The sequence below is a fragment of the Xenopus tropicalis genome, chromosome 4 (genome assembly GCF_000004195.4).
Source record: "Xenopus tropicalis strain Nigerian chromosome 4, UCB_Xtro_10.0, whole genome shotgun sequence".
Lineage (NCBI taxonomy): Eukaryota > Metazoa > Chordata > Amphibia > Anura > Pipidae > Xenopus > Xenopus tropicalis.
The window spans coordinates 97,720,644-97,733,419 of record NC_030680.2 but is presented as its reverse complement, the minus strand read 5'-3'; the positions used below and the strand labels follow the sequence as shown (position 1 = coordinate 97,733,419).

The 12,776-nt window shown below is 38.3% G+C and overlaps 1 protein-coding gene across 1 annotated transcript; it reads right to left on the bottom strand.

The window, feature by feature from the left end:
• Positions 1 to 1,485: 1,485 nt before the first annotated feature.
• Positions 1,486 to 10,826, bottom strand: bsnd (barttin CLCNK-type chloride channel accessory beta subunit). The gene is made up of 4 exons (XM_002931465.5): positions 10,503 to 10,826; positions 7,219 to 7,307; positions 3,808 to 4,059; positions 1,486 to 2,208 (listed from the first exon to the last, which is right to left on the bottom strand). The coding sequence occupies exons 1-4, from the start codon at positions 10,677 to 10,679 to the stop codon at positions 1,803 to 1,805; spliced, it is 924 nt and encodes a 307-aa protein (XP_002931511.2). The 5' UTR covers positions 10,680 to 10,826; the 3' UTR covers positions 1,486 to 1,802.
• Between the last annotated feature and the right edge of the window lie 1,950 nt (positions 10,827 to 12,776).

Genomic DNA, 12,776 nt, shown 5'->3' with positions numbered 1-12,776 from the left:
CTGGCATACAGTCTTATTACCAATAAAAAATATTTCTGACCAGCTTTGATTTTTTTACATGGACCCAAAAAGGCAAAAAAAGGACAACTAAATGCTTATGATTCATGTGACAATAGTCTTTCTGAGGATATCATGTATGTGGTGGCATTTTAGGGGCGTATCTACCAAGGGACACCAAAGAGGATGCAGTGATGCTCTTTGGCCTATCAGTTTGTATTACAGAGTAAAAGATAGCCTAAAGATGAGGAGTACATATTCAGCATAGGTAAGTGAAGCTCGTCTGCAGGTTTCCATGTCTCGTAATGTCACTGTTCTGAATTCAAAATAACTTACATGACTTTTCCAGACAGCATGAAGGGCAAACCATGGTCATCAAAGAATGCTTGGCTAGAAGTCAGTGTTTATTATGAACACATTCAAAGATCTATTGTATACATAATATCTACAATTAAATCACTCACTGTGGGAGATTTGTATTGTTAAGGGTGTAATTAAACAAACTTTGGGTTCCAACTATACAAAAGTATTTTACCTGAGTCAGTTCTAAAATTAACAAGATAATAAACGCATTCCTCAGGAAACAAGGTCACTGTGTTATTACTAAGGGGAACTGGGAATATGTACTCACAAGCCACCATTCTTATTCAGTACCATGGTCCAGCCCATGGTTTTACCCAAGATAAACATGATTTCCATAACTATAACAGATATTACAACATGTAATATGACAGTGTTCTGTAATTCTCTATAAAAATACCTTAGACCGTTGCTGTCCAACTTCTGGCCTACGTTGTATAGGGCTAATAATGGAAAACAGTTTTGACCACTCCCCTTTTTTAAACTGCACCCACTTAAAATCACACCAATATTTTTATGAGAGCTTTTAAGACCTTCCCCACATTAATCGTGGCAGCACAGCAAAAAACCCAAATGGTTGGTGCTCACTGAAGGGATATCATCCATCATATGTAAAAAATGTATTACAGAGTAATACTTAATTGCATGCCCTTTACTCCATAGCAGCTAAGTGCATAGTGTCTTTCTATTTATAATTGGGGTAAAAGCCATACTTTAAAACCTCTAGATTAAATATAACAGACAATTCATGCCTAGTGAAAAGACAGACTTGATGATCTACTTGTATATATCAAAAGCATGCTTTATACAGGTAAGGGATCCATTATCTGGAAACCCATTATCCAGAAAGCTCCAAATTACAGAAGGGTAATGTCCCATAGACTCCATTTTAATCAATTAATTCAACATTTTAAAAATGATTCCCTTTTTCTCTATAATAACAAAACAGTACCTTGTACTTGATGCTAACTAAGATATAACTAATTCTTATTGGAATTCCTATTGGGTTTAATTTATGATTAAATTATTTTAGCAGCCTTAAGGTATGCTAATTCAAATTACAGAAAGATCCCTTATCCAAATAACCCCACATCCTGAGCACCCTGGATAAAAGGTCCCATACCTGAATTAAAATTGCTCCTTCATTTTTAATAAATGTTTAGAATAGTATACTGTACTTGTATAAAACCATAAGCTTAATAAAAAGTTGTGTGTATAGAATATACAAATCCATATACATTTGTTTTTGGAACCAAAGCCAGGGTTGTCTGTTTGTTTCTATTCCTGTCTGAAGAGTTATTACTGCACAGACCAGCTGACATAGAAAGGCTAAATACATCATACCAACTCCCAAAAGCCTATCCTTTACAGTTGCAGTCCTATTATTCAATATAAAATCAATGTATTTTGTTGTGAAGCAAATGTTAACTGTCAGTATGTTTCTATTACTGTTCAAAGTCGGATTCATCAGCAATCACCAAGTGATCCAGTTCATCCTTCAGTCCATAATACAAGTCATACACTTCTGATTCCTGGTTTTGATCAGGGATAGAGAATGCTTTTACAGATGGATCTTCGGTATCAGTATTGTTTTTCTGGTCTGCAGGAAAAACATTTTCATTGTCTGAATTTAAACTTATTGCATCATGTAATGGTGAATCTATATGTGCAATTCCTTCAAAGGAGGTTGTTTCTCCAAAAGGTATCACATCTTTCTGTTTAAATGGCCACGTATCACAGATATTCAGAGAGTCATGACTACTTCTTGCATCTGACTCACAAGATGTTGTATTGATTTCTTCCTCTTCATTCAGGGAAGCAAGTGGTGCATCTCTATTGTAGTCAAGTAAGCTGTAAGTAAAGCAAAATAATTATGTAAAACTAGAGAACTGTTTCCAATTTTTAAATAATGGGTTAGAAAGCTTAAAGCTTTTATTTAAATGCTAATAGTTATTTGTATTGGCCATCCTGTGTCAATTCACTTATAAGGGAAGCAGAGGTTGATCCAAAACTACGAGTAGTTAATCGGATATAGAAGAATTTGCAAAGGCTAATATAAAAGAAAAGGTGACATTTACATTTGAACACCCTATTATGCCCAAAGACTTTCCTTTTCTATGCAAAAATACTGTAGTACCATGAAAATGAAGCCCACAAATCTCTTCCATTCCAGTGCCCTTCTGCATCACTTATGAATTGAATCACCCATACCTCTACACTCTTATTAAATGTTAGGCACCCCCCAGTGATTGCAATCACTTACCTTGTTCCCTGGGCTGGTGCTCCTGTTGAGAGAAAACCACTTCCATCTTTTTTTATTCTTCTGAATCCCGGGGCCAGCACATGCGCAGTAGGGTCGACTTTCTAGTTAAAGTTCAGCTTTTCACTCTATTGTTCATGCGCAAGCAGCTCGAAGACAGAAGAAGAAGTGCGGTTTTCTCCCAATAGGAGCATTAGCCCAGGGTAAAAGGTAAGTGATTACAATCACTAGGGGGGTATCTAATATTTGGCACTGCCAGTGATTTTTACCTTTCCTTCACCTTAAAGACTTTTCCAAAAAGAAAAGTGCACTCCAATAGATTCCCATCAGTTTGGAAATGTTATTTGCCTCTACTTCTCCTTTGATTCCTTTCTTATATATTTTATCTTTAAGCTAACCATATCAGCACTACTTGAAAAATCTGTTTATTTATTGCAAGCACTATTGCCAAGATCCACCCTAGTAGCTATCACAAATCCTTACCATATCCAGTCCTGACTATTACAACATCCATCCACACAGACTCCAGTCTTTCTCTATTTATACTTTATCACATACTGGTATAAGAACTACATTTTAAAAAAATACTTCGATGTACATTAAATAGTCATCATGATGGTTTTTCATGGGCGGTTATTACACTTTGCCTTATCAGCACATTGTCAATATAACCATCTATCAGTATTATCCAGAGTATAAACTATCTGCACTCAGCCGATTAGAGTGATGGCACACAGGTAGATTAGTTGCCTGTGATAAATCTTCACTACCTCGAGCAACTTATCCCAAAAATGATGTGCTGCATATGGGTTCCCACCAGTGATTTACATTACTGGTGGTGGGAAGGCATTTACTAGCCGTGACAAGTAGCTCAGTGTGTCTTCACCCTTAGGGCAGGGGTACATGGGGAGATTAGTACTAATCTCCCCGCAATGCCATGGGATCACATACGCGTCTGATATTTAAACATTTTTTCTCTTTTTTTTGGTCAATGCTGTTGGCTATTAAGTTGGTCTCAGCTCCCCAAACCCTGATTTTTAGACCTACTACAGTTACTTATGAAAAACAAAGAATATTTCCCAAAATGAAGAATAAATTATTCATTATTAATGTTTTTTAAATCATATCACAAAATAGTATGCATTTCAGTAGGATCTAGAAGAATGTTGACACACAATACTGGTACCTACCATACTGAATCGTCAGTCCCAGTGAGGGCAGCTGTTTTCTGGCCATCATAATCCAAATTCCTGTGTATTTCAATCTTAGCCTGTAAAGTCATTTGAGAGCAGTCTATCAGCACAGGCTGCAGCAGAGAGGGAACTGACAGATCATCTTTTCCCTCACCAGGTTCTTCCACCTTTATATGAATTTGTTCGTAGGATGGCAATCCAGTTTCATAGAGTTCAGCATCTTTACTGCTAGTATAAGGGGTACTAGAGCTAGGGAAGAAATAAAGGATATTTTAATAAATACTGTAAATATTCCAAGTAAAAAAATGTCATTATTATACCTGGAAACCCTTATTTTTGCTAGACACCACCTTCTAAGGATTAGTATTGCCACCTGTTTTCACCTCTCCATTGTGATTGTCACATGAAGAATTCCCAGGAACTCCAGCTGTAAGTGCCAGTTGTAGCTGGTTATCTCTTTAACGCCCCATTGTTGCTTCAGTCTTCCCTGCCTTGTACATATTACAAAAGCACTATCTTCAAGCCCATGTAGCAGTATTATGCCTTGTTCCTAGTACCGGTGCCAACCCTTTGATTTGCAGTGTTAAAGATACAGTAACATCAAAAAATAAAAAAGTTTTAAGGTAAGTAAAATATAAGGTATCAATGCCCTGTATTGGTAAAACTGGTGTGTTTGCTTTCAGATGACTACTATGGTTTATATAAATATGCCGCTGTGCAGCCACAGGGGCAGCCATTCAGAGGAGAAAAGGCTCAGGTTACATAGCAGATAAGCTATGTACAGTAGAATACAAAGGTGTTTTACTGAGCTTATCTGTTATACTCTGTTTAACCTGTGCCATTTAGCCCTTTCATTGCTACACAGCAGCTTGTTTATATAAACTATAGTAGTGTTTATGTGTTTGTGAAGGTTCTCATTCATCCAGGTCATGGCTATCTGTAGTAATAAGTTAAATCAACTGGACTTGCTGTGTTTTTCTGAAATTGTTTTGCCAGTCATCCAACTGGCTTTCTCAAATAATAATGATCTTCCTGGAGTAAATACCCTGGGATGTTTCTCCAATCAGCATAATTGGTTAATCTTAACTAGTGTGGGGTTAGGAATCTCATCAAGGTAAAAAACTCAAAAAACTTTAAGGGTGACGACACACAGAGCTACTAGTAGCAGCTACTTTTTCATGGCTACTAAACGCCAGAAAATACCCTGCCATAGACAATACTGAAAAACACAAGTAGAGACAATTATCAGTAAATGATCAACATTGTCTATTTAAGTAGACAACAAAATAGAAGAAAAGGGGGAGCACTCACCAGGATATATGCTATAGTAAGTCATTCCGTGCTACCACGGTTTACGCCGCCCCCGTTAGGGCCAAAATTACCAAAAAGAGTTTATAGAGAAGCGGAGCTCTGCTTCTCTATAAACTCTATTTTAGTAGCCTTGACAAGTAGCTGCTACTAGTAGCTCCGTGTGTCTTTACCCAAAAAATTTAAAAGGGTTGAGGAGACCGCCTCATACATATGCAAATAAGTAAAAACAGGATTCTGGGAACAAATTCCTTTAGGCTGTTAGAAAAGTCCCATTTACATGGGTTTATCCTATAGGCTACAGCTCACCCACTGGGTTTTCAATGCAAAAGCCAGGATAATAGCTGATCAGATTCCCAACTACAGACCGGTTTCACCCTCCTTGGGGCTCATCAGTGTAGTGCAGGGTTTTCTGATCAGCTTAGTTAGAGGAGTGGGGATTCACAAACAAGTCAAAAGGGTTGAGGAGACTGCTTCATACGTTTGCAAATAAGTGAAAACAGGATTTGAGTCTGAAAATATGGCTTGACTTTGCCTAGGGCAACTCCCTTTGACTTTTACAGAAACTTGCAAGCTTTATGATGGGGAATTTTCACATTCGAGTTTTCTGTTTTTTTGCATGTAATAAAAACCAGACACTTTAAAAAATTAAAACTCGAATGTTTATAAATTTCCCCCTTAGGGGCACATTTACTAATCAACGAACGTCCGAAAAGTGTCCGAATGCGTTTTTTTCGTAATGATCGGTATTTTTCGATTTTTTCGTAAATTGTCGCGACTTTTTCGTAGCCATTACGACTTGCTCGTAAATTGTCGCAACTTTTTCGTAGCCATTACGACTTGCTCGTAAATTGTTGCGACTTTTTCATAGCCATTACGACTTGCTCGTAAATTGTCGCAACTTTTTCGTAGCCATTACGACTTGCTCGTAAATTGTTGTGACTTTTTCATAGCCATAAGGACTTGCTCGTAAATCGTCGCGACTTTTTCGTAGCCATTACGACTTGCTCATAAATTGTCGCGACTTTTTTGTAGCCATTACTACTTGCTCATAAATTGTTGCGACTTTTTCATAGCCGTCGTGCCGAGTACGAAAGTTTCGGATTCAACCAAGTTTCAGTATCGTGACTTTCCTTGGGCCAGGTTGGAGCTGCAGAGTTCCATTGAGCCCTATGGGAGACTTTCCTTGGGCCAGGTTGGAGCTGCAGAGTTCCATTGAGCCCTATGGGAGACTTTCCTTGGGCCAGGTTGGAGCTGCAGAGTGCCATTGAGCCCTATGGGAGACTTTCCTTGGGCCAGGTTGGAGCTGCAGAGTGCCATTGAGCCCTATGGGAGACTTTCCTTGGGCCAGGTTGGAGCTGCAGAGTGCCATTGAGCCCTATGGGAGACTTTCCTTGGGCCAGGTTGGAGCTGCAGAGTGCCATTGAGTCCTATGGGAGGCTTCCAAAATCATGCAAAGTCGTAAAGGTTTGCCCGCCGTTTACGAGTGCTCAATAAGAAAAAGTCGCAACAATTTACGAGCAAGTCATAATGGCTACTAAAAAGTCGCGACAATTTATGAAAAAATCGCAAAATGTTCGTTTCCAATCCGATTTTTTCCCATTCGGGATTCAGATTCGTGGATTATTAAATCAGCCCCTTAGTGTCTGACCCATGACCCCAGAGTTACATCCCAGATTAAGACCCAACAAGTCTCTATTGCTTGCGACTGTATTGTGATTTTACCATTGTAAATAAACTGTCTTTCAAAATTTTACAATGCAGGCAATTTTTTTTCAGGAAGGTTAATTCAAAGGATATAGGATTTCATAACCTAACATGTTTATGCATGACTCGTTTGACTTTTTTGTCCCTGATCATTAATTATATATATATATTTTTTTAAAGGAGATGGTTTTAGTGATACGATAATTATATTGTTCTAAGTTTAAAGATTTACTTAGCAGATATGAATAAGGAGCATATTTTCCATTTTGTACAATGTAATAATGTTTGACCTTGAATTTAAAAAAAAGGATTCAATGAGTGATGAGCTTTCCAAGTACAATGTTGCAGTCCATGCACAGCAACAATGGGAGCACTGAGATCCTTGGGACATACCATTGCTTCTCAGGGATAGAGTCATTTGTGAGCACTGGAGACTTCTCAGTGAAGGAATCATCTTCCATATCAATTGGAGTAAAGGTTATCTGTAAAATAATGTAATGAAGTAAAAATGCATTCTGTTATATAAGGTGATACGGTAATTTATATATAAAATGATGGGCATAACTTAGTGTGCGCATAGAACATTCCTTTGCATAATTTAGATTAGAGGCTGCCATGCTGGTGCATTCTCAATCATCACAAACAAAAAAGTGTACTTTAGAATGACCTGAGAGCTATTTCAATGTAATCATCACACGATGTCTCAGCTGAAACAAGTCCTATCCTAATAGTATTCCTATGTATACTGTGAGTGAGTAAATGGACGTAACCCAAAAATAAAATTATGCCAAATGAAAATAATATTTATTGCTAGCAACCTTACGATAATTACAGATTTTTTATGGTTTTCAAGTTTTCACATAATTGCTAGTGAAAGCAGTATTTTCCTATCCCTTTCTGCGCTACTGGTTCTGACAAAATAGCAAAAATCAGTTCTCCTCCAGCCAAGACTCCATTTGCCAGGTATTTCAATAAGCTGGCTTCTGCTACATTGTTTAAATAGTCAGGACCATTAGTACAGAGGAAAGTTAGGAACAGAAATACAGATTTTAAGCAATTGCATTTACATATAACTAAAAGCACTTTTAATTTAATAAGCAGTCATTATTATTTGCAGGTAGAATCCTAAGGGCTATGACACATGGGGAGATTAGTCGCCACGCGACAAATCTTCCTTGACGCGGACAACTAATCTCCCCGAAATGCCATCCCACCAACTAGAATGTAAATTGCCAGTGGAATGGCATACGCGGTGTGGTGAATTGCTGAAGTTGCCTTGAGAGGAAACTTCGGCGACTTCAGCAAATGGCGGCGCCGCATATGCCATCCCACCGGCGATTTACATTCTAGCTGGTGGAATGGCATTTCGGGGAGATTAGTCACCCACGACAAGGAACATTTGTCACGCAGCAACTAATCTCCCTGTGTGTCACAGCCCTAAAGTGCCATTTAGTCTAAAATGATTTAAGAGATGCTATTCCTCCATAAGTGCCGCCCCTCTCTGCCAATCCTTGCACTGGCTGTCACGTACAGGATTCAGTTCAAGATTCTTGTACTCACCTTCAAATCACTTACTGGTGCCGCACCACTCTATTTAACCACCCTAATCCCCAAGTACACCCCCAGACGTAATCTTCGCTCTACATGCGACCTCCTTCTCTCCTCCTCACTCATCACCTCCTCTCACTCTCACATCCAATACTTCTCACACGCTGCACCTCTGGAACGCTCTTCCCTATCCCATTAGACACTATCGGAGTTTCCAGGCTTTTATACAGTCTCTTAAAACTCACCTTTCCATTCAAGCCTATAACATAAACCCTCAGAAATGGGATTACCCACTGAACACCCCTAATCTTCTCTCTCATACACTAACCACTGGTTTTCACCTCTTATTGTGCCCCTTCTGTCTCTTCACACATCAACATGAACTGTACCACCATGCTAGTTACCCTGACCTTATGTCTGAGCCGCCCTCCCTTTTAGAATGTAAGCTCTTGTACACAGGGCCCTCTGCCTATTGTCTCCAAAGCTTATCCAAATGTAACTGTAAACCTTTTTTTTTTTTTGTGAATTGTATATATATGTACATGTTAACTGTTTTGTCTGTTGTACCCCTGTATACTGTAAAGCGTTGGGCGAACTGATGGCGCTATATAAAAAATAATAATACTTTGAAGAACTGACATAAAAATAATATATACATTATTTAGGGCATCTAAAAATAACAGATTATGCAGTTTACACTTATAAAAGACACGGTTACAAAAGTTGCAGGAGAGATCAGGTTAATATTTACATTTATTCTAGGTTTTACTTTGCCTTTTAGAAACTATAGGACGAGATGACATGCTTGTAAAGGTGTCTGTTTCTGAAAAGGACTCCCTCCCTATCAACAATTAAGCTAAGCCAGAGATAATTTTGCTAAACTTCATGTTAATACTTATGACATTGGACCCACCTTTAAATTTTAAAATAAGGTTTCTTTTAGGCCATACAGTTTAACTTTTCCCAGTCTCAGGACTTTTGTGTTCATGTTCAGTTAACATTAATTATCCAGCTATAAGTTAGGCAAGTTTAATTTTTTGACCAATGTTCGGCAAATGTTGAACATGATAGACATGTGTCTTTTCAGCCTCAAATACTATGTAACTATATTTATCAAGTTGATAATAAGATCACTTCTGGTACAGTAGTTCTCAGGGAAATCTACACATGCAAAAGTCTTTCACTGCTGGGAGCCAGTTTTTATTCACTGTCAATGGCAGATGTGTATGCTGGTAGGTGGGTAATGCCTGAAATGCAGACTTCTACTTCCTACCGGCAAAAGTTAATGGAATCAATTACTGGCATTAAATTCAATAAGTGGTTCTGCCTAAAAGGAACTCTAAGTAAGAAAAAGCGAATTTATTACGGTTTGCAATATGGGCTTAACAGAGAAGTTAATCTTAGTATGAACTTTATATATAATATAGACACACATTGTGGTATAATTTGCAGTTGCTCTTCTTAACCTGTTTTGGGTAGATTTGTTTGGCTTTCTACTAAAATCCATCTTACTCATCTCCCAATAGGCTATGGTAAGTGGGTCCTTAGAAAACAAATAGTCGCTTAAATTTTAATCTGAAAGTCGCAGAGTAAAAAATGAGTTATTCAAAAACATACAAAATAAAGAGCAACATGCATATTGCCTTATAAAACCATTTTCTTCATCCCAATAAAGGTTTGTTTAAAGGGAGCCACTTTAGCACTTTACATTTACTGCAAGAAGTTATCAGCTATTTCCCCTATTGGATCACTTTGATTCTCCACTTTGATTCTCCCCAAGTCTCCAACCAATTTAAATGTAAAGGAAAGAGCGCTGTATTTTTAGTCACTTCTTTTAAATTAAAGTCTTTGGATACTGAATAATCTGTTACATGTAGATTCTACCTTTTCAGCAGATTTTAATCTACTTTTACTTTTCTTCTGTAGTCAGTATTTACATCCAATCCTTGGTAATCAGTTATATTTAAGACTATATGGCAAAGAGGTCTTAAGTCTTCAAAACGACAGCAAAACATTATCTTGGTTTAGTTACATGGTAGCCATTTATGTTTGTATTGCCTTCATGGTATGGCACTAACTGGAAATGAGCCAGATTTGATAGTTTTCATGTACACTGCATTGAGACCTACCTTTGGGTAACACTGACAGATGCTCCAAGTGATTCCAATAAAGATCATTAGGACCCCCATAGAGCAAAATGTAATGTATACATGGGGCTTATCAACACTCATAATGAACATGCCAATCATCACCAAAAAGAAACCCAGGATAATCAGTCCATAACGAAAGGTTTTGTCTTCTGCCATGGTTGGTATGTTCCCGGAAGGTGGAATTAAAACGTTGAGCAATTCAGTTCCAAGAAGCACCTGTCAGAGCAGCAGCTGCACATTGAAAAGCATCAGATGGGGCATAGAAGGAGAGAGGAGAGACATGCAGCTCTGCTTGTCATATACTGAGTTTCCAGCATATTATTCAGCTTGTGATTTTCCCTAAACAGCCTCAGTCCAATCCTGTCCAAGGTCGATCAAGCCAGTTCTAAAGGTATTCCAATGTATGCAAATGGAATCCCTACATTTCCACCTCATTGAAGCTGGACTGCACACCTCTGTTTAACCTTCCCTGAAGGTAAAAATACTTAGCAATATCTACACATCACAGGGACCACTAAATCTGCTCTGTTTGAAATTAAATCACCTCATAAACTTTCTGTTGGGAGTTCATACAATATTCACCAATTTACTGGCCAAAGTTTTTAAAAAGTTTCTCACTTTAAATTCTATATATTTTCTGGCTTTTATTTTATTTGCAGTTTTTGCATAATAGGTTTATTAGGCAACACATTTATGAAGAGGATGTTTAATGTGTGTTGCCCCCAAATCTATGCCTAGTCCAGTAGTCATAAACAACCCTGGAATATATTACTTTTAGAGAGAACACTATCTCATGGCAATATCTTTGTGCACATTTTGGTAGCTTCTCTGCATACCATGTTTTCCCATGGCCACAGTGGATATTAAAGAAAACTGTTGGAAAAGATTATTGTGTGTTTGCGTAACTGACATTTGTGGCAGGCTCTTATAACACATCTATTGTATATAATTAGTGATGAGCAAAATATTTCATCAGGCAAGGATTTGCGGTGGATTTCCGTGTTTTGCCACTGGCAGATTTTTTCACGAACCGGTCAAAAAAAATTGTTGCCCATAAAATCTCTTGCCACAATTATTTTTTGCCTGCGCGACTATTTCTCCCACGCGTCATTTTCCACATTATGTTAATTTTTTACCGTTTCACAAACTTTTCTGCAAAGTGAAACAAGACAGAATCGCTTATTAATATATATATAATACAAGATTTCCAATTTAATATGCAAGCCTTATATAATGGTATAAGACCAAAGTCGCATAGTAGTAATATTTAATATAGTTCTGGTTGCATAAAATCACCCCTCAAATGTTGAATGAACATTGAACTAGATTTATATACATGGTGGGAATCTTTAGGGTTTACATGTTCTTTAAACTGAATTGTATTTGACTAAAGGCCCCCATACACAGGCTGATAGAAGCTGCCGATATCGGTCCCTTAGACCGACTCGGCAGATTATCTGCCCATGTAGGGGCAGAAACGAGCGGGCTGGCCGACCGATATCTGGCCTGAAATTGGCCAGATATCGATCGGCCAGGTTAAAAGATTCAGTCGGATCGGGGGCCGCATCGGCTCGTTGATGCGGTCCCCGAACCGACTGCCCCATTGCCGCCTACATAATCCGGTCGTTTGGCCCCAAGCTCCCCGATATCGCCCACCCGTAGGTGGGGATATTGGGGGAAGATCCGCTCGCTTGGCGATCTCGCCAAGCAAGTGGATCTTACCGTGTATGGGGACCTTAACATGGCAAGTAACAATATAAAAAATGATTGCTCTAAATCAATTTACATGTAATGGCCTGCCATGTCTGTACAAACTCTGCACCATTTTTAGGAAAACATACCAAGCTCAACTACAAATACCACCTGGACATGGGACCATTCTTTATCTCCATATTGTAATGAGTATAACAGTAGACTGGATACTATAAAATGTTAGTTAGTGAGCATGCACTCAAAATGAATATATTCTACTTTACAGGTTATCTTGGCAAATTTTTGGGTCAGTCCATGTCATTGCTACCCTGATGCTGCTTGACCCCTAAGCATGCTACCCTGGAGTACAGGGCCACGTGTACAGTACAAGAATAGGCAGACCAAAGCCACAGTCAAAACTCATAATGGTGAATGCATTTCTTGGCACCAAAGAAGGGAATTCCAAGTAATTAATGGCATCTGGAACCTTAATCAGTTGATAATAAGCTTTGCTAACTACCAATATTAGCAGGAGAAAAACGTTTTGATACCTTTATCAGT